This window comes from Emydura macquarii, unplaced genomic scaffold, assembly GCF_026122565.2.
Source record: "Emydura macquarii macquarii isolate MOO-44397 ecotype Brisbane River unplaced genomic scaffold, CSIRO-AGI_Emac_v2 contig_1043, whole genome shotgun sequence".
NCBI classification, from domain to species: Eukaryota; Metazoa; Chordata; order Testudines; family Chelidae; genus Emydura; species Emydura macquarii.
Genome location: NW_027131180.1, coordinates 15,718,555 through 15,741,434, shown reverse-complemented (window position 1 = coordinate 15,741,434; position 22,880 = coordinate 15,718,555). Strand labels below are relative to the sequence as shown.

Sequence of the window (22,880 nt, the reverse complement as noted above, 5' to 3'; positions counted from 1 at the left end):
AGCAACACCTGATTTGCGATGCTTTCTTCAGATGTCAAAGAAGCCAAGTTACAAAAAGAACAATTCATCTATAGATAGTACCATATCAGGAAAGGCAGAAAATTCCTTGTCCTTCCAATCAGAGCTCCTGCGACTGAGATATGTAGTAAGACTTTTTTATTTGTTTTATTTAAAATGTGGATGATAAGGTATTGCTGTCACTACAGGCACACTGTTTTTCGGAGGGACATATGTCTTCTGTATCAGTTTTCTGATAAAATCCTTTCACCACAAGCACAAAATTTGGTAACATCACAACACTTCATTAAAACCTGTCTTTGTAATGTAATGTTTTAAGATGCACAAAACAAAGCTGCCTCTAATTGTTTTTTGCAGCCTCTGTCTTGAAATCCACAGTAAGACTGTGTGCAGAATAACAGGATGACAGACCACTTCAGTGACTGTCTTCCTGCAGTTGCTCCTTATCAAATTGATACCACGTGGGTTGGAAAGTATGCGGAAACTTGCAATGCTCTGGCAATTACTGTGATCTTCCTATGCTGCGGCTTTCTTCCAACAGGATCCCACAGCGCTTTAAAACTTGAATGTCCAGCAAGAGCCCAGCCACTTGAGATAAGACATGTGAGACAGTAGGATGGGTTAGTTGTTGTAAAGTTGGCTTGGTCTCACCAGCCAAGCTAGTACGGTAAGTGCATGCAACAAGGAATTTGGGAGGAGACCCTGAGTATAAGAAACTGACTTGGAAGCTGGCTTAACCACACACACTTGCTTTTCACTTTAAATTGAAAACAGAGGGTGCTAATACCTGATTCTGAATGAGGGGAAAGAAGCAGAAGAAACAAGAGGACTGTTTTTAAATGTAGACTCTACAGTTACGGAGCCCCTGGCTGAGTTGGTATTTGACACTTGGGTATCTATATTTTAAAGAGAGGGCATTACTGGCAGTCGGTGACTAGATACTCTGCTGCCATGCTTTGCCTCTTCTCTTTCCATTTCTTTGCTTAGCAGTATATTTCACTTCCATGCACAGGGGTTGTTTGCAGGGCTTGAACATTTTGTTGACGCTCTCTCTCCCAAGTGCTAAGTTTACTAGCCTGGGTGATAAAATTTGCCTTCCCTCAGTCTGTGCATGTTTAAATCAGTCCTGGCCTCTACCAAAACAACTTTATCCCCACCCCCAAAATTCTGTTCTCCATATCAACTGAGTTTTGGAACAAGCAGAATTAGTTAACTCCCACTCTGCTGGGCTCCGCTGTGGCTGTCCTGGCTCCTCTTCTAGGTATACAAGAAGTCTTTGGGCACTCAGGCTCTTCCTCACACATCTTGGCTGATCTACTTCCTCTCCCTCCAGATCATGTTCAACTGTAGTGGCCCCAGCCATGCTGCTAGCACCTCTCTTCTCCCACCCCACCCAATTCAAAAAGAAACGAGTGGCACTGGGGCTGCCCTGCTTCTCACATCCGTCTCCCTCCTGTTAAGGGTTTTTCTTCACTGCAGAGGTGACTCAGGTGATCAGCACCCAGGTTAGCCTGAGAGTGAGCAACTGTAATCAAAGTACTGTGGTCTCACTGGTGCCTTACTCACCCAAGTGAGTCACTAGCACTTTTGGGAGGCATATCCCATGGTTCTTTCTGCTGCAATAAACTGAGCCATTTGTTTTCCAGTGAATGGTGGGAGAACTTGCCTATCTTTCTCGGCATATGGGCTAGAGGAATTATGGGAACTATTATGAGGACTATTAGCACTCGAGAGAGTGTGAGCCTGTATCCTCATCGCACAGTGGTCAGGTTACCAGCCCAAGTGAAAGTGGCACCGGGGCTCTAGTCTCCACTTGCTAGCCTGGGTTTAAAGCACCACCAAATTCAGATGAAAGAAATTGTGTGCAGACAGAAACTGGATTAGGGGCATCACCTGCCTAAGAGCATGAGTTACTTCTGCCTTGGAGATCAGCCTGATGATCAGCTCAAAGTGAAGTTGGTGGGAGCTCTGTGTGTGTGTGTACGTGTACGCGTGCATGCAGTCTCTTTGTAAATCAGCCCAAGCTGTCCTAAATTAGGCACCTGAAACTAAGGCAGCAAATTAGTGGACACTTTAAAAACATTTATTGAAACTTTGGCTGAAGTGACCTGCTTAAGATCACAAAGCAAATCTGTGGCAGAGATGAGGTTAAATAGCCTGCGGTTCTGTGCTCAGTCATGACTAAATCGCTGTGCCTTTGGGCTGTTCCTGGATATCTTTGGCTTAATGAAAAGGTCCATATTAACCCACCGTTCCATTGCTCTGAGGGAAAAGTAGCATTAAATGTTGAAACAACGAGAGTCCTGTAGCACTTTAAAGACTAACAAATTTAATTTCTGCAGGCATAATCTTTCTTGGGCTGTAACCCACTTCGTCAGATGTGAAGAATAGAAATCAGATAGCAGGTGTGTGTATCCAAGACTAAGGAACAACAATGGGGAAGTAGTTGAGGCCTATTCCTAACCATTGATTAGTAGGTGAGAATGTGTGAACAGTGACAATTACTTCTTGTAATGAGATAAACATTCCAAATCCCTATTTAGACCCAGTTTGATTGTGTCAAGTTTGCAGATCAGTTCAAGCTCAGCAGTTTCTTGCTGAAGTCTGTTTTTGAAGTTTTTTTTTTTGTTTTGTTTTTTGTTTTTGTTTTTGTTTTGTAAAAGTATGGCAACTGTCAAGTCATTTACAGAGTGTCCTGGAAGATTGAAGTGCTCTCATACTGGTTTATGGATGTTACCATTTTTTTGTCTGATTTGTGTCCATTTATTCTTTTGCATTGTGACAGTTCGGTTTGGGGCATTGGTGGCACATGATGGTATATATTACATTAGTAGATGTGCAGGTGAATGAGCCCCTTATGGTGTGGCTGATGTGGTTAGGACCTGTGATGGTGTCACTGGAGTTGATGTGTGGGCAGAGCTGGCAATGGGGTTTGTTGCAGGGGTATGTTCCTGGGTTAGTGTTCTTGTATGGTGTACTGTTGCTGGTGAATATTTGCTTCAGGTTGGGGGGCTGTCTGTAAGCCAGGATAGGTCTGCTTCCCACAGCTTGAGCAAGTGAGGGATCATCTGCTAGGATAGGTTGTAATCTTTAATGATGTGCTGGAGAGATTTTAGTTGAGGGCTGTAGGTGATGGGCAGTGGTGTTCTGTTGTTTTCTTTGTTGGGTCTGTCCTGTAGTAGGTGACTTCTGGATACCCGTGAGTTGTCAATATGTAACTTTCTTTCCCATATGAAGGAAAGGTAGTAACTGACTTGGTCTGTACCCCCCTTAAAATATCATACATAAAAATGTCATTACCACTTTGTAAACTGTTATTAAATGAGAATTTTGCTATATAGTAGGAAAAAGTTAAAAATGAAAAAAGTCAAATAATAAAATAACATCCTACACTTATTTCTGGGGAAAGAGAAAGCAAACTAGCCGAAATATTAAAGATCCTCCATTCAAAACTAGAATCTAGAAGTTTATCATCTTCTAGAGGTAGGGTAACTTTCCTTTTCTCCTTAGCAAAGTGGAACAACATCCCTTTCTCCTCATACTGTGGCTGCCTTCAGGATAAATCCTTTAAGAAAGATGAACACACAAGTTACAGAGCCAGACTTTCAAAGCATGTGCCCAATCTAGGGTCAATTCTGAGTGGGAGTGTGAAGTTACCACTGTGAGTGGTTAAGTTCCTTTGTATGCGTGTTATCACATTTGCATGTGTTATCGCTGGTGCCCTGCATTGTCTGCAAATCATGATGTTTGTCACCTGATAACTCTAGAGATGCTTCACAGAAAGTCCCCTCCTCTTGACAGGCTTTTTTTGCCTTGGTCCATATGAGCTAAGGCTTTGAAATAGGTCGTTGTTTGGTATTCAACTTTGAAACATTCTCTGTAGTCCTTAGACCAGCTCATACCTCTTTTCTTTAGAAGTCCTTCAAGGAAACTTCCTGTGGATGAATTTTCTTAAGGCAATAGAATAGCAACTCCCAGCAATCTCATATAAAGCCAAATTAGGGTAATCACCCATTCTGTATTCCAAGGGATTTCCTTTATTTTGTGCCTAATGTCCCGTAACCCATACTCAACAGGGAGCTTTTAAAAACTTCTGGATCACTTAAAGTATTTTTTTCAAGCAGTCATCATGCAGAGGATTATACATTATGACTCAGATGTATAACTTAGTACCAGGAAGAAAATAGTGGGGTGATATCCTTTCAAAATAAGCTTTGTTCTGTTTTTCATGCCGTGGTCCTTTTTTGTTTCTTGGTATTTAAGTAGTCAGCCAAGCCTGAATCGTGCATTCATTACTCAGGTAAAACGCCCACTGATATCCACAAGCTGGAACAAAATAAAGATTGCAGGATTTGGTCTGTAATTTCAATTTACTCCCACTTGTTGAGTTCATTTAACACTTTTTCACTAAAAATGTCATTACCATACAAATAAAAAGTTCACATAGGTCTCATGATTACAGGAAGTTCACTCTGTTGTAGGTAAACTGAAAACCTCTGTATCGAAGTACATCACACCTCTCCTTTGCAAAAATAACTAAATATATCATGTGTCATGTCCCTGGCTGAAATACAGAAGTAACAATAAATATTCAGTTTTCATTCAGAGAGAAGGAAAAATCCTGTATCCAATTTACCCTTTTATCTTTTTTTTTTTTTTTTCAGGCTCATTTTTTCTTTTCTTCATCAGCTTTACCTTCCTCTTCCTCCTGCCCTCCCTCCTTCTCTATTCACTCGTTACTTCAGATCCTTTCTCCTTAGCCTTAGAATGGCTTGGGTTGCATTGCTGTATGTGCGCACAGCATTTGTATTTATCTGAGCCACATTAAAATGCCAGCTGGCTGCAGGACCACAAGAACACAGAGGGCAAAGTGCTACGTTGTCCCAGCTACAGAGGACAAAATGGCATCTGAAAAGAAAACTGTTTTCATTGAATTTCACTGTAACAAAGCTAGATCCCTGAGTAAGATTCTGACTATCAGTATACCTGTTTGACTGTAATGGCAGGTTTTATGATTAAATTTGTGCAAATGTTATCTCTACAAGCAAAATTAATGAAGTTCGTAAGTATTAGAAGTATGTTGGCCACATCCCTAATTTTTATTGTGGTGCTCAAATCTTTTGAATTGGAAGTAAACACAGATGTATTAGGAAACCTTATACTTGCAGTTTTACAACTAATAAAAGCCATGATTTTCTTGTTTGGCAATCTATATATCTATTAGATGTTGCAAATAGTTCTTTTTACTTGTTTCTAATGATTAAACACACCCTGTTCTCTTTTAAACACACCGTCTTTTTTGTTTTGTGTTTTTTACAGCACCTAGTGCAGAGATGTCCTGATCTGTGACTGGGACATCTAGGTGATATGGTAACACAAATAAAAAGTAGCACTAAAAAGTTATTCAGTGTAGTTTAGAAGCTAATGCAATTGCTGGTGCCACTTCTCTTTAAACTCTATGAAATTTGAGTTTAACTGATTTGTTGCTAGATGAACACATGTATAGAGTGAAATTAAAATGTTGGTTTTGTGCCCCGTAGCAAGCTAACTTTTATTTTATTTTATTTTTATTTTTTTTTTGAGGAACCTTAGTTAAAAATAAAGGAATAAAAATTTTTACACAAAAGTAGGTATAGGAATAGCTTTCAGCATTCCTTAGAATAAACATATATTTTATCCTTTACATTACAGAACTGTTAGTGGGAACTTACCCTAGTCTATTTTGATGCAGAACTAATCTTTGGATCTCAAGATTTTTTTGTCTCAAACTGTTAACATTCAACTAGGAAATCTTAGAAGTAGGGGGTTAAAATTTTGCATCCCTTATCTGTCTCAGGAGCATGGTATAATGTTATGTACAGTGATATCAACTCAACTCATTTTCAAAGGTGCATATACTTTAATTTCAGGTAGTGCACTTGACCCATAGTCCTCTGCTAATTTCTGTGGTGTTAGTTACATTTTCCATCCCTGTTGCTATGTATACACCATCACATGGGCAAAATGAAGTTGACTAATGTAACTCTTTGCTGGGAGCACTGAGAGCTGTGAGCCAGTGTTACAGCCCCCACCCCGCCTCAGCAAGAGTGAGTTTTACTGGAGGTGAGACTGTGTGTCAGCTCCTTGTGACTCCAGTCTGTGTTCCTCACTGGCAAACTCCTCAAGGCTCTCTCAGCCTAAACCTTGCATAGCAGGTAACAATCAATGAACTCCAGCCCCGGAACTCCTCATAGCTGTCTCTGCCATGCACAGCCCATATCGTTGTACAGTCACAGAAGATTCTAAGTTTGCTGCTTCTTTAAAGATTTGGTACATTACTACTTATTAATTTAACTGGGGTAAACGCACCCTTCCCTCAAACACAGCACTGAGTTGGTTAACAGTAAGAATAAAACAAGTTTGTTAACAGAAAGACATGGGTTACGTGATGCTATGTAGAAGGAATAAAGATAAAAAACAAACTAAAGTAAAAAACATTTTGTAAGGGCTAAGAATTAACTTTAGCAAGCCACATGCTTTGTTCAAGGTAGTTTCCTCACCAATCTTCCTTTCCCAGCAATAGCTGACTAACTCTTAGCCAAGATTCCCACAGAGGCCAAGGTGTTGGTTTTCCTTGTCTCTGCAGGTGAAGGATAATTCAAACTCTCTGTGTGTCCTTGTATGTCAAGGTCTGCCTTTGTTTCAAGAGTTAGTTAGAGCCCCTGAGGTTTGGCCTCCTGTCTTTTCTGGGTGGCCAAATCCATTTTGATTAAGGTGTCTCCTGGAGTATTCTAATATGATGCTTTCTGCTGCAATTTTACAAAGTAAATGTTATTCCTACAATCTCAGTACAAATGAATAGCCTATTGAATTTGGCTGCATCTGGTCTGTGGTGTTGGCCTCTTTTCTTTGTCTTGGAGAACCTTCTTATCAGCTCCTGCTGACATTCCTGGCTTAAACAGCTTTTAGTCACAGCCTTTAAAGCATAATATTGGGGAGTGTCCATAGTTCCAGACACCATTGTGAAATGCATGTTAAAATAATATTGACCAGTCTGGTGGTAGTTTTTTAAAATATACCTCCCAAGGCATATTTTGTGCAAATACCACTGCAGTAGGGTGTGAACCCAGAGTGCGTAGGGTTCACAACACAAGTTCAAAAACACAAGTTCAACAAACTGAAAATGATGATCCCCCCCCCCCCCCGCTCCCCCACAATCTTTGATTTCTACTAAATATAGGAGCTATCCATAACAGTTAGGTAAACTTTTAAAGATTTTTAAGCTGGTTCTTCTCCACTGGGAATGGTGGAGCTGGGGTGAAGAAATAACATGCATCGGTCAGAGAAACATATAACCCGGATACCTTCGGGGAGGGGAAAAAAGCAAATTTTAAACAAAATTAGAATTATCCCAGGAATGCTTCAACACCATAAACAAGAACAATAGGGTTTCATTTAGTCACTGAGCCAGAGCTGTGCGAACAAATCTGGGTATCAAACCTCAGAGGTAGTGTTGGATGTAGAGTTTTAGACTGGCTCACTGTAGACACCAGGGTCCTGATCTAGGGTCATATTTTAACCTGATGTTTTGGAGGGTGGTGGCATGTCTGTAGTTCCTTTGAGCTTCTGCTTTCCTGTGTGTGGTCAGGAAGGTTAGGTAGGCTATCAGTCTTTTTCTAGGTAGTAGAGAGAAGTCTTCTTGAGCCTCAATTTCCCCTGCCCTTATCTAGGAGTAACACCTTTAGTATTGGTGGGAGTTTCTATAACAAGAAATTGTTCTAAACAGAGTAGCAATGTTTTATTGTTTGGGATGAATCATTGCTACAGAGTTCGGGTGTGTGTGTGTGTGTGTGTGTGTGTGTGTGTGTGTGTGTGTGTGTGTGTGTGTGTGTGTGTGTGTGTGTGTGTGTGTGTGTACATAACGAATATTATGTTCCTATAGTGTTAAGTTTTAGTATTCATTTTGGCCTTGTCTAGACGAGGGTTCACACATGTAATGTTAGCCTGCATTAGCTAATATGCTAACGTTATTCTTTAAATCACAGTTTGGACGAAGCCTTTGAAGACAAGTTAGAAGTCATGACAAACTAGGTTGAACTTCATTATATGTTATGGGTTTTTGGTGTGCGATACTATTTATCCTGCCTGACAGCAATGACAAAACTGAAGCTATCCAACTCCTAGCGTCGTCTGAATTGCAGCTCAGTTTCCCCTGGAGCACTCATGCCTTCTCTTTCTCTCTCTAAAACACTGGTTGCAAAAGCATTTTGTTGTTGACACAGAGCAGCTTCTCCCGAGGAGTGCTGAATGCTGAAGAGCAAGAGTATGCCTGCAATGGAGCTGGAAAGTGTGATTTCCAGCTGGAGGAGACATACCTGCACTACATCTGATTGAGCTAGCAAGCTAAAAATGGCCACGTAGCCATGCAGTGTGTGCAGCAGGAGGGAAGTCCCCTCTTCCAAGAACTTTCCTGGAGTTCATTTGTCTTTGTAAATTTCTGGCCTGCATCTAGTTAGTAAACATAGGCATTTCTCCACAGATGTTCATTGTTCTCATGTTGAGTGGGTGAGCTGAGCTCTCAGATTTCCCCTTCTCTGGTGGTAGGTCCCAGTAGTTCTGGAACATAATATTGTACATGTTACATAACACTACAATTGTTTTCTGTACAAACATCTTGCAATAACCATGACGATCAGCTAGTTCTTATTTTTCAGCAGAAACCACATGTGACCCCATTGGGGAAATACTGAGAAGCTGATTGGATGCAGAGATATTAATACCTGTGTGGGCCTGTCTCTGTTATACAGGCCCTCTCTTAAATATTGCACAGGAATGTGATATTTGTCTGCTATGATCAGCTTGGATGTTCCAAGTAATGACATCTGAAAGAAAGTAGGGAACTTTCTGTATCTATTTTTAGTTTGTTTACTCTGTACATTTGATGACTTTTTGTTTATAGTCCATTTCCTAGTTTCCTTTGTCTGTTGATGATGTGTGAAAGATGTGCTTTTGTCTCCAATGTGTGCATAACTATAAAACTACAGACTGATTCTGGGGCAGGTGTAGTGCCTGACACAACTTTTAACAGAACCAATGGGTACTCACCCACCTCTCTGTCTAGCTCTTTCATCTGATTCTTTTTTTCTCTAGTTGCACGCCAACACCTGCCTTTTTGTAAGAGACTGATTGATTGATTCTGAGACTGTGTGTGAAGTCTAACGTGCTCTGCAAAACTATGGTCGCATAGTGTCTATGAGGAGGAGAGAAAGTCATCTGCAGCAGATTCCTCCAACCTTTTGTTTCCTCATGCCAGTTTTGTGTGTGTCTGTGTTTAAGATAATTTAACTGCTGGCACGACTTGCTCACATGGTCTTGATTTACATGAGGGTATTACCCGGTTGATGACAAGGAAAAGATGTGCCTCCCGTTGAAGAGCGTGACTGGCAAAAGCTTCAATTAACCCTCTAGCAAATCTCCTGAAAATGGATCATACACGATTATTTCTGCATCATTGTTGTCTCCCTGTGACTCAGAGCTATATATAGCAACTCTTCCTCTAAGGAGAAATGTATATTTAAAAGCAAAACAGATATGAAAACAAATACTAAATATCAAACCATTGTCAGATTTGTATTAGACTTTCTTTAGTGGTGGATGAAACTGTAGCATGGCTTGTACCTCAGTTAAAAAACATAGCATTTGCTATCTAGTTCTTGTAAATGGACAGTGTCAGGTTAAAAATCTTCACTGATTTTTTTTCCCCCTTCCCCGCCTTGTTTTTAGTAATAACACAATAGATTATTTTTAACAGAGGGCAGAGGTGGCAACAAATGTTTACTTTGGGCTTTTTCCCCACTTCTCTCATCTTAAAACAGTCAGAATATATTTGTTTGTTCGTTTGTTGTTTTAGGATGTCTTAAAGATAAGATGTCCATCAAAATAAAATCTCAAAAATAATCATTTCTAATGGTCTTGAGTTTCATAAAAATTTTATGCTTGTGATATCTAAATTTGGAGCCAAATTTGCCTCTAAACAGTGTTCTTTCACCCACCTGCCATAAAAAAAACTCTGAAAAAGATTTGGGGATCCTGGTGGATAATCAGCTGAATGTGAGTTCCCAGTGCAATGCTGTGGCCAAAAGGACTAGTGTGATCCTTGGAGATATAAATAGGGGAATCTCTTGAGTAAGAGTAGACAGGTTATTCAACCTCTGTACTTGGCACTGGTGTGACTGCTGCTGGAATACAATGTCCAGTTCTGGTGTCCACAATTCAAGAAGAACATCGATGAATTGGAGAGGTTTCAGAGAAGAGCCATGAGAATGATTAGAGGCTTGGAAAACACGCTCCAGGAGCTCAATGTGCTTAGAAAGAGAAGGTTAAGCAAGTCCGTTGATTACACTGTAAGTACCTGCACGAGTAACATATGTGATAATGGACTCTTCAGTCTAGCTCTAGGGGGTTGCGTGACACATGGTGTCTGCACAACGACCCACTTCATTACTGTGGCCTCCGTCAGTTAATGGCGCATGTTGTTGATGAATGTCAACTGACTAGATTTCATGGTGGCCATAGGGCCCTTCATTGTGCTGATAAAGTGGCTGTTGGGGGGGCTCAGCAAGCACTGCAAATGCTGGGAGAAGAAGAATCTAGCACGATCCAGTTGCTGGAATGTGAAGGTTGACCTATTCAGACTGGAAATTAGGTGTAGCTTTTATAATAGAGAAGGTAACTGACCACTGGAACAACTTACCAAGGGTTGTGGTGATTCCCTGTCACTGGCAATTTTTAAATCAAGATTGGATTTATTTATTTTTTAGAGACCTGCTCTAGTTCAAACAGAAATTATTTTGGGGCCGTTCTATGGCCTAGGCTATGCAGTAGGTTAGACTGGATGATCACAGCAGTCCCTTCTGGCCTTGACATCTGTCAAAAAGTTTTTTAGTTTTTGTTCAGAACCATGAGAACTTCTTATTTTTCTCATCCTCCATTGCCCCCTCTCATTTTATGTTCATTTGGCCCCCTGAATTGTAGTTGTGGCATTGCCCGTACAGGACTTACTTCACACCCCAGCCTCTGCTTCCTGGACCCCAGGTGAGCCTTCTTTTTCAGATACGGAGCTCCCTTTTCTGGTAGGTCCATCATGTGTATCTCTCCATGCCCTTCCTCTACTGAAATACTGTATATTGAACACTGTGTGGTTACTCAGCTCTTATTTTAAATCACATTCTAAGCTTCTAAATGTGTAACAGACTGTGGTAACGTTTGTCTCCTGCTTATGATATGAATGGCATTCAGAGTAAAGTTCTGTTCTTAATAATAGGATTTTTTTTATTCTGTGTTTCAGGTTCTGGGATTTGAAGTCGACCCTGTGAATTCTGTCCAGTTTTCAAACCACACAGGTAAATACACACACACACGCACATACATGCGCTCTTGAAGTACTATTGTACATCCGCTCTCCGGTGGATTAGGCCTACCAAACACTCAGTGTGCTTGATTGAATTCTTCCCAATAACATGCAATCACCCTGTGATCTCCTTTTGGATTCAAGACAGGAGGACAGTATTCAAAACCTGAGGAAAAACCCATTGCATTCAATAGGCTTTGGATAAGGGCTTAAATCTAAGGGCTGGTTTAAACTGAAAAGTTACATTAGCATAGCTACGTCTCTCAGAAGTGTGAAAACGCCGCACCCCTGAGCAACGTAGTTAAGCTGACCTAAGTCCCTGTGTAGACAGCACTAGGCTGACGAAGAATTCATCTGTTGACCTAGCTACTGCCCCTCAGGCAAGTGGATTTACAATGGTGACGGGGAGACCCCCTCTCGTCACTGTAGTGCGTGGCTACGTGGAAGCATTACAGTGGTGCAGCTGCAGTGTTTTAAATGTAGACATTCTGCTGCTTAGTGATGCATGGATTTTTTTGTTAGCTAATTTAGAAGAAATAAAACCGTGTAAGGAGATACCAGTCAATATAAATATTAGGCAGTGAAATAGAACCCAAATACTGCATCACCAACACAAGTTAACCGAGAGTGGAGGAGTCTCCGGCTGTGACATTTGTACAGGGAATCACCTGCTGCTTTTATCAGTATTCCAGTACGTTCAAAAATCCTGAGCCTGATTCCCACAAAATATGAGTGGCTTGAAGTCGTATTTTTTTTAAAGTAATACATTTTGGGTTCTTATTTGTTTTCTGGTTTGTGAGCCTTTTGGGTGCATTTTTGTCACATTTTCCAAGCTTTTCTCTGCAGCCATGAGGGTTAGAAAAAAAGAAAGTTGAGATTCTCAAATAATCTGTTGATTCCACTCACTGGAGCTTGACGAGAAATGCCAGTATTGTGAGACTTGGTATAACAATTGTGAGAGCTGGCAACACTTGTATTCTCTTTAGGTGCCTTTCTTATGCTTTGTCATGCATAACTCCGTAGAAAAATCCCTACCAACTGAGGGTGATATCAGAGCATTTAAGAGTATATAAATTATGGGCAAAGAGAATTCTTAGCTTTTTTCGAAAGCTATCTGTTTTAACATCTCTGAGAAGCTCAGAACATTGCATGAGTTGGGGTATCACTTTTAACACTGACTGAAGCAGTGTGCAGAATGCTCTTGGAGCAACAAGAATTAGTGCTCTCAACTAACTGCAAATGAAATTCCAAGAGCAAGTGCTGAAACATGTCTCATGAAATCTAGACATAGGCCAGATTCTGCCTTCTCACCTTGTGTAATTCCAGTGATTTTCAGGAAGGATAAATGAGGTTGCTAGGAAGCATTGAGTAAAATCCTGGCCCCACTGAAGTCCTTAGGAGTTTTGCAATAGACTTCAGTGGAGCAAAGAGTTCACTCCTTGGGTCAGGAAGATGAAAGAAAGTCCCACAGGTATTTAGAAAGCCAAAGTATGCTGGTCCTATGGGAAAGCTGTAGAGGGAGTAATAATTTAAGCATGGAGAACGTTTCTTTCACATGCAGCTAGCCCTGACCAAAAGCTGCTTAGCTAGCTGGTTGCCTTTGACCCAGAACAAGGGTGCTCTCACATTGCTGGAGGTAGAGCTGATCTGAATTCCTTTCACATTTTTGGCACGATAATGTTTTTCAGTGTTTTGATAACTTGATAAAATTGGTGTTAATTCCAGAAGTGTCGGTCGTCACAGGGATTTGGAAAGGTTTGCCTGCTGGGAGAGGGGTTATGATGGGAGGATTTGGCCATGTGGAGGTTTGGCAGCTATTGGTGATGGTGGGAGGAGTAACAAAATTAGTGGTTCTTGCTTCTAAAGGGGCAAGGTACTGCCAACCCCAAGAGTTAAAAAATCATGAGACTGCCTTTAACATCATGAGATTATTAAAAAAAGAAAAAAATGTTGGGTTCTTTTAATTTGCCTTCTGGTGTTTGAGCCATATGCTCATACATACATACATACGTGTGCATACAGACAAACCCCGATAACCAAGTGTACGCAGTCTTTGTTGTTAGGGGGAAAGCAGCACTGAATGCCAAGTTAGTTTACTATTTGTATATTGTAACAATTTTCCAGAGTCAAATATTGCAGTGAAGTGAGGAAGAGCAGTGTTGCCTCCTGTTAAAGACCAAGATCTTATGAGAGTTCATTCAGCTGCACTGTTGTGAGAAAGACAAATGGCTTAACTTCTGTTAAAGAGCTGAAATTCAGCTGCTTTTGTGAAATCTAAATTATAAGGGACTTCCACATCCCAGAAGGCACAGATAACTCCTTGGGTGTGTTTTATTTATATATGGGGGGAAAAGTCCACTGTATGACATTTGGGACTCTGCGTTTTTTAATCCTTCTTATCTTTTCTCCCGCTGGCCCTTCCCCCTGTCTTTTCCTTTTAAGCTTGGTCTTGTTAGCGCTTTGTATTTTGTCATTTGTTATCAACTAATGGGTCTGCTCTTCTAAATCATGCTTGCCATCTTTGTTCTCATTTTCAATTAATAAAATAAAAGATATTGTTGCTGACTATTGCTCAGAAAATGCAACTTTCTATAGTCGCTGGTGATCCTGAATACAAAGCAGTGTTTTTAACCATGTGCCATGTTGTCTGGTGAGGGGTATTTACTGTATGTTTACTGTGACCGGGGTTGCTGGAGGAGCCACGCTGAGAATGCTCAATCAGGGCAAATGGCGAAGAATAAGGTAGGCAATCCCCAAAACTGGTGGTTTATTCTATAATTAGCTTTCACCAAGGCAGTAATCAAAAAAACTTCTGTAAATCCTTACTGGTTTTTAAAAAGCCAAAACACAGTTCCCTTTAAGCAATCCAGCCTTTGGCTCCCACCCAGATAGCCAAGTCTAATATATAGTGAGGGTTACCAAAAACCTTATTCACCATAAAAAAAGCTCTATCGGTCCCAAGAGATTGGACACATTACCCCCCAGGTCAATGAATATTTCAGATCTTACTCAAATACATGGTTACAGCCAATCCTTATTAACTAATTCTAAGGTTTATTAATAAAAAAGAAAAGAGAGAGTTGCTATGGTTAAAAGATCATTATATATACCAATATGAAAAAAGTTCTTAGGTTTCATGGCAGAGATGGTGAGGCTGCTGATTTGAAGAAGTCCTTCTAGAATCAGTTCAATAGGTTATAGTCCAATAGGCCATCCATGTGCAGAGTTTGTTCAAATTCTTCCATGAAGATTTGCAGGGCTAATCCAGGGGAGGCCTGGAGATCCCAGTCTTGCAACTTAGACTTTCCCAGACAAAGTTTAAGCAGATCTGAGATACCAGGATCAGGCCCGAAAGTTCCTTTATAGCTGAAGTTCAGCAGACAAGCCTCTTGGCAGTAAATGATCATGGCGGGCATTCCTTGGGTGAAGATTAGATAATGTACATTGTTGTTGTTTTTGAAGTTAATCTCTGTTTCTATCTTCGAGTGATTGCTCATATGCATTCCAATATAGGTGTGTGCGCGCCCCGTGCACAGATTCCCGGAACTTTTTTCCCTAGCAAGCCCCGCAAGGCCAGCTCAGGCGCCCCCTGGAGTGCCGCGCTCATGTCGCGGTATAAAGGGCGCTGCTGGCCCCGCGGGCCCCCAGTTCCTTCTTTCCGCCTGTGACAGTTGCTGGAACTAGTGCCTCTTGCTGTCTGCAAGTAGCACTCGTACCCTAGCTTGTTTATTGACTGTTCTTTAGAGTTTTAGTGTTAAATAGTTGTTGATAGTGTTAATAGTTAGAGATAAGTACCCCTAACGGGGTTCTTTTTCTTGGAACCATGCTGGGCTCTTCAGGCTTTAAGAACTGTGATCTCTGTACTAAAGCCTTTCCGGTCAGCGACCCACACGACCGTTGCCTCCGGTGCCTCGGGAAGCAACATAGACGAGACAAGTGCCGGATCTGTAAGTCCTTCAAGCCTCGGACTCAAAAAGAAAGAGATGCTAGGCTGAAGGCTATTTTGATGGAGTCAGCGCTCTGACCAGCGTCCGAGCCATCTCGATCACCGTCGGCACCAAGTGTGTCGTCGGTGCGGAGCGCCCCTCCACCGGCACCGTCCTCGGCACTGACACCGGCACCGAAGGTGCCAAAGAAGACGGCACGGTCCCTGACCGCACCTAAGGACTCCTCCCTGCTACCGAAACAAGGAGGAGTAAGGAGACACCCCAGCCACGGGCCGTGGAGATCACTCCGGCCTCGGTGTCTCCACGTGGGCTGCCTCCCCCGATTCCTGGGGGTGGGGGAGTGCACCTGCAAGGGCCGTCGACGCCGGAGGAGTTTACTGCGGCACGCGCCCTCATGGCCATGCCTACGCCTCCGTCCCCCCCTCGGCCGAGGGGCAAGGGACCTGCGTCTCGGGGCAAACCCGCGCTGGGTGGTCCCGGTGGGTGGAGACGTTCACAGTCTAAGTCTCCATCCAGACGGTCACGGAGGGTGGAGTGCGTCGGCTCCCCTCCGAGCTCCGACTCTAGGTCGTCGAGCGACTCGGTACCGCGGCACCGTGGGCGGTCCCGAGTCCATCGCCGGGGTCGCCGTCGATCCAGCTCTGACCCCGGCAAAGGCCGTAGTTCGGGCTCGCGAACTCCGGTACGGAGCCCGTCCCGGCACCGGTCCCGGTCTTTGTCCGGTATATCGAGGGACAGTAGCCCACGACTGTCGGCACCGGAAACCCGGGAGCCTTTTTCCATGCCGGCACCGATGGGCCAGGTGCCGATGGGCCCGGCACTTACGGCACCGATGGGCCCGGCACCGTCGACTTGGAGGACAGAGTCTCCTCAGCTTCACCGGCACCGCTCCCGCTCCGGAGGGGGTAAGTGGCACCGCAAGTTGTCCCGACGCAGGGGCAGGTCCTCGACATCATCTTCCCCGGTCTCGTCCTCCCACCGGCACTGCAGACATCGGCACCGGTCGACATCATCGTCGTCTAGCCGCTTTCCACGTCGGAGTGGCAAGCGACGCATGGGAGGTTCTGGAGGCAAACGGGCTACGGTGCAGCAGCCACTACCCTTGCAGCTACCGGGTTGGGGCCAAGGGCCATGGCAATGGCCATATTGGGGACCATGGAATGCTCCCATGGCCCAGGGGTCAGTGTCCCTGCAATCTGCGGTGGCCCCTCCGGTACCCCCACTCCCTAAAACACAAGGGCAGGTCTCAGAGGAGGATTCTGAGCCAGGAGAGGGACCCTCCACTGGACCCATACCTCCATCCTCCTCCTCATCTCCGGATGATGCGGCGGCCAGGGATCACAGGGCTCCCCTGTTTGATTTCCGTGCCCATCAGGACCTCCTGAAAAGGGCAGCTGAGAACTTGGGCATGGAGTTTAAGCTCATGTCTGAGGAGGAGGACCCCCTCTTTGGGCCCTCAAGGTCTGTGGGGCCATCAAGGGCAACCCTACCAGTCCATGACAGGGTCATGAAGATCGCCAGGAACCTCTGGCAGACCCCTTCCTCTCTACCTTCCACATCCAAGGGGGTAGAGAGAAAATACTATGTCCCCAAGGAACCCTTTGAGTTTTTATATAACCACCCTGCCCCAAGCTCTTTGGTGGTCGATGCGGCCAGTCAAAGAGACCGCCAAGGGAACCAGGGGAACACTCCCAAAGACAAGGAGGGCTGGAAATTGGATTTATTTGGGAGGAAAATCTACTCTACTGCAGCCTTGCAGTTTAGAGTAGCGAACCACCAGGCCCTGTTAGGCAAATATAACCTAAACCTCTGGGCCTCGATGCAACGGTTCGCAGCCACGTTACCGCCTGACCAAGCGGCGGATTTTGCCACAGTATTGCAGGAGGGGGAGGCGGTGGCAAATGCGGCCCTGCAGTCTGCCAGCGATGTGGCGGACACTGCTAGCAGGGCGATGGCCTCCGCTGTCGTCATGCACCGCTGTTCTTGGCTTCAGGCGTCCGGCCTGTCCCAGGAGGTTCAACAGGCCATACAAGACCTTCCCTTCGACGGCTCAGGGCTCTTTTCGGAGAAAACGGACGAAAAACTGCCTGCCCTCAAGGACTCTCGGGCTACCCTGAAGTTCCTGGGGCTGTATACCCCCCAGGCCGCAAGACGGCAGTCCCGGCCTCAAGTCCAGAGGCAGCCGCCACCCCCACCAAGGCAGGCGCCTCGACCCGCCCAGCAGAGGAGAGGTCGTGAGCGCTATCGTGGGCCCAACAGAGGAGGCCAGCAGGGATCCTCTGCTGGGGGCCAGCAAGGGCCTTCAAAAGGGGGTAATGTTAATAAACGTTTTTGACCCTGTGCAGGAGGGTAGTACTCTTCCTTCTCCCCGGGATCTTAACCGACCGTTTGCGGATAGGCTCCGTCCCTTCTTTACAGAATGGGAAGCCATTACTACGGACCGGTGGGTCCTAGAGGTGATCGCCAAGGGTTATACCCTCCAGCTCATGGCCTTCCCCCCCGACTCCTCCCCTAGGATGTCCCCCATCGGGGACCGTGCCCATGTTCACCTCTTGGTGCAGGAGATTGATTCACTCCTGGAGCTGGGGGCGGTAGAGGAAGTCCCGGTGACCGAGGAAGGTCGGGGATTTTATTCTAGATATTTTTTGATCCCCAAGGCGAAGGGGGGCCTTAGACCCATCTTAGACCTACGTCGTCTGAATAAGTATATCAGACGCATTAAATTCCGCATGGTTTCCCTCGCCACAATCATTCCGGTCTTAGACCCTGGGGATTGGTACGCTGCCCTGGATTTGAAGGACGCGTACTTCCACATCTCTATATTACCCAGCCATAGGAGGCTCTTACGGTTCATGGTAGCCGGGCGACACTACCAGTTTCGGTCCCTACCCTTCGGGCTCTCCTCAGCACCCAGAGTCTTTACTAAATGCATGGCAGTGGTGGTGGCCCACCTGCGTCGCAGCGGGGTACAGGTCTTCCCCTACCTGGATGACTGGTTGATCCGGGGGAAGTCGAGGGCCCACGTGAGAAGTAGCTTACGTCTCACCTGCGAGACATGCACCAGACTGGGGTTGCTTATTAATGAACAGAAATCCACACTCTCTCCAGTACAATGTATAGATTTTATTGGAGCTACATTGGATGTGGTACAGGCCAGAGCCTTCCTCCCGCAGACCCGGTTCGAGGCAATGGCGGCCATTATCTCCGATCTCCACAGGTCCCGCACGACGACGGCCAGACATTGTCTGCAGCTGTTGGGACATATGGCAGCCTCCACATATGTAGTGAGGCTGGCTCGCCTTAGGCTTAGGCCTCTACAGGCGTGGTTAGCCTCGGTGTATGTGCCAAACAGACATTCTCTAACTAGAGTGGTCATGGTTCCCCCACAGGTCTGTCCTCCCTCAATTGGTGGAGGGACCCAAGGGAAGTGATGAAGGGAGTCCCGTTCAGAGACCTAACCCTGTCAGTGACGCTCCTCACAGATGCATCCGATATGGGATGGGGAGCCCACATCAGTCGCAACTGGGGCACCCAGGGGCTTTGGTCACCCGAGGAAAGGGCCCTGCACATCAATGTGCACGAGCTCAGAGCGGTCCGCTTGGCCTGCAAGGTTTTCCTTCAATTCCTGAAGGGCAGGGTGATCCAGGTCCTCACGGACAATACGGCAGCTATGTTCTACGTGAACAGACAAGGGGGAGCACACTCCTCGGCTCTCTGCCAAGAAGCTATCCACCTGTGGGATTTCGCGGTGAGGCACGATTTTCACTTATCTGCCTCTCACCTCCCCGGGGTCAGGAACAACGAGGCGGACCGCCTCAGCAGGTCATTCTCACCCTGCCACGACTGGTCTTTACACCAGGACATAGTGACTTTAATCTTCCAGAGGTGGGGTATTCCCCATCTGGACCTGTTCGCATCAGCCAGGAAATGCCCGAGGTTTTGCTTGCTCAGGGGTTGCGAGCCAGGCTCGCTGTCCGATGCATTCCTGATAGACTGGACAGGGGGCCTAATGTACGCATTCCCCCCCATTCCGCTCCTGCCCCAAGTCCTTCTCAAAATCAAGAGGGACAGGGCGAACATCATCCTTATCGCCCCAGCGTGGCCGAGACAGCATTGGTACAGCATGCTGCTCGACCTCTCCATCACCGAGCCGATTCCGCTACCCAGGCGATGCGACTTGATCTCCCAAGACCAGGGGCGCTTGTTGCACCCGGACCTGGACTCCCTCCACCTTATTGCCTGGAGACTCTGTGGCTGATGGAGGGAGAGAGGGCCTGTTCCCTACAGGTCCAGCAGGTTCTCCTGGGTAGCAGGAAACCATCCATGCAAGTTACGTACAGGGCTAAGTGGAGGAGGTTTTCGGGGTGGGCAGAATCTAAAGGTTTACAGTCGAGTCTCTCACCCATACAGGCTATCTTAGAATACCTACTGCACCTTAAGCTGCAGGGCCTGGCCCTGGCTTCCCTCAAGGTACACCTGGCAGCCATTTCGGCTTTCCACCAGCCAATGGATGGGCGGTCCCTATTTTCCCACCCCATGTCAGTTAGGTTCCTTAAGGGGGTGGAGAGGACCTTCCCTCAGTGCTGCCATGGGACCTCAACTTGGTCCTTAACATGTTGATGAGACACCCCTTCGAGCCCATGGCCACATGCTCCCTTCTCCTCCTGTCTTGGAAGGTAGCCTTCCTGGTGGCCATTACCTCGGCCAGGAGGGTCTCCAAACTTAAGGGCACTGACTTCGGAGCCCCCCTACACTGTTTTTTACAAGGATAAGGTCCGGCTGAGGGCCCCACCCAGCATTTATGCCTAAGGTGGTGTCCCAGTTCCACTGTAATCAAGATATTTTCCTTCCTGTGTTCTTTCCAAAACCCAACAGTTCGGAGGAGGAAAGGAGAGGACATTCGCTGGATGTCAGGCGAGCCTTGGCCTACTATATTGAGCGGACCAAGCCTTTCCGGAAGTCGACACAGCTTTTTGTGGCTGTGGCGGACAGGATGAAAGGCTCACCTGTCTCCACCCAGCGAATCTCCAACTGGATTACCGCCTGCATCAAAACATGTTACGAGCAGGCAGGGGTGCCCCTTCCAGGTGCGGTGAGGGCACAGTCAACTAGAGCCCAGGCCTCTTCCGCGGCTTTCCTGGAGCGGGTGCCCCTGCAGGACATCTGCAGAGCAGCGACCTGGTCGTCGGTCCATACGTTCACGTTGCACTACGCCATCGTGGAGCAGGCAAGGGAAGATGCGGGGTTCGGCAGAGCCGTGCTGTCAAGAGCAGGTCACCGATAACTCCTACCCACCTCCAAGGTATGGCTAATTAATCACCTATATTGGAATGCATATGAGCAATCACTCGAAGATAGAAAACAAGGTTACTTACCAGTAACTGTTGTTCTTCGAGATGTGTTGCTCATATCCATTCCAAACCCACCCCCCGTCCCCACTGTCGGAGTCGGCAGAAAGAAGGGACTGGGGACCCGCGGGGCCAGCAGCGCCCTTTATACCGCGACATGAGCGCGGCACTCCAGGGGGCGCCTGAGCTGGCCCTGCGGGGCTTGCTAGGGAAAAAAGTTCCGGGAATCTGTGCACGGGGCGCGCACACACCTATATTGGAATGGATATGAGCAACACATCTCGAAGAACAACAGTTACTGGTAAGTAACCTTGTTTTCCTTGGCGTACAGCGGTAACTAGTTGCATTCATTAGCATAAGGCAATTAACCATTCAAATAGTTCACAGATAGTTTTACAATGTGGAGTCACAAATTTCAAAGAGAAATGAAGATAAAAATATTATTACACCACAAATTTCATCTGAATGTTAATATCCCCCTTTGATCTCTGAATCAATATAATATAGTAATAAAACATTACAGATAGGAACAGAAGTTTATCATCTACAAGCTAATTAGGTCACATTCACTTCTAGCAAGATATTGGTAAACACAGACAAAATACAGTTAGTGTCTATTCTTAATTCTCTCTCAATACAGGCCTACATTTCAAGGACTCTAGTCTATTTAACATGGCTTTGCTAACTATCTATAGGGAATGGCCCTTTTTACCATTTCAGTACTCTTCTAATGTGTCCGTAAAGGTGGCTTTTGGGTCACTCAGCCTGCTGGCTGCTTAACCGTCGCTGGCTCAGCGTCACAATTACAGTAAGTGACTCACCTCCAAACGACATTGTGCTTCATGCATGAATAAAAGAAACTGTCTCACGGTTTACAGAGATGCTTTTTAAAAAAAAAAAAAAATGGTTTGGTGCAGCAACTTGCTCCTTGTGTAAGAATGCAAATCTAGTTTGGAGGGCTTTATTTTGTATTATTTTTTTAAATCCTTGTATGCTGCTTTCCTTTCTAGAAGTGATTGGCAGTTTAGTTTGCAGAATGTATATATAATGTGCCTTTTTTTTTTGTCACTCCAAATTCCATGCCTGAAACTGTTCCAGAAAAATAGTCTGTATTTTTAAACACAAGGAACTTTTGACTTAAAGGGGGAGCTAGACCCCGTTGGCTTTGTTGGTAGCCCTAATCTGTCACACATTATAGTAGCACCTTGCCTATCTTTTTCTCCCTTATGTCAAAGCATCCCTCCATGTAAGCACTTACAGACTGAAAAACTCTGTGCCAGAGTTTTGGGCCGTGTGTACAGGACAAGGTACTGTGTGGCAAGGCAGGGCGTGAATCTTCAGTGCATCTGCTTGCCACGTAGTAATGTCCCATGTGGACACTCTGACAGCGCACTGAAAGTCCCAGAGTGTGGCTCAGCATACTACTGTTTGAAAACGTAGTCATCAAACGCTCCAGGACTTTCGCTGCACTGTAGCAACGCTCACATGGGATGTTATTGTGTGGCTAGAAGGTTCACTGTACATTCACACCCTGGCTTGCTGTGCAGTAACTCGCTGTGTAGATGAGCCCTAAGTGACTTACCCAAGTTTCCTGATGAATTCTGTGGCAGAGTTGAAGATAAACTCAGGTCTGCCTGTCTGCCATGTGTCATAAACACAAGCTCTTCGTTCCTCCTTAAGGCTTTTTAAAGATTCTCGCTTTCACTCAAGCCACGCAGTATAATTTTGGGGAGCGTTAGAGGAGACACTCAGGCTTCAGAATAATGTGTATGGAGTGGGAGAGAGCGATGGGAAAAGGGAAAAACAGCAGAGACTGTTCCCCCAGAGGGTTAGAGGAGGTTGGTTCGGATCTGAGTTGCAATCCAATTCCAAAGTTTATAAATAAGGTTTTTTTTTGTTTTTTGTTTTTTTTAAAGAAGAAAAAGGGTGGTGGAGGGGAAAAGCCCAGAAGAAATTGTGTAAAAAAACTTCATGGGCATAGCCCCTTTTTAATCCAGATGGGTTAACCTGGTCCCTTCCTTGCAGCATGACTTCACACATCATGATAGAGGGTTGAAGAGCAGGAGACATCGCACAACCAAGATACTTCTGTGGCTTAAAAGTAAATATGGAAAATAAGAAGTTTCATAAAGAAATCACACCCAGACGAAAGGAAAGGCTGTAAAAGCACTTTTCATT

The 22,880-nt window shown here is 45.2% G+C and overlaps 1 protein-coding gene across 1 annotated transcript in view; it reads left to right on the top strand.

Moving 5' to 3' along the window:
• PDXK (pyridoxal kinase) overlaps positions 1-22,880 on the top strand; it is a 70,455-nt gene that overhangs the window by 16,124 nt on the left and 31,451 nt on the right. Inside the window, exon 2 of the mRNA XM_067545173.1 lies at positions 11,345-11,399. Coding sequence (XP_067401274.1) covers positions 11,345-11,399 — 55 coding nt within the window. The remainder of the gene's footprint in view (positions 1-11,344; positions 11,400-22,880) is intronic.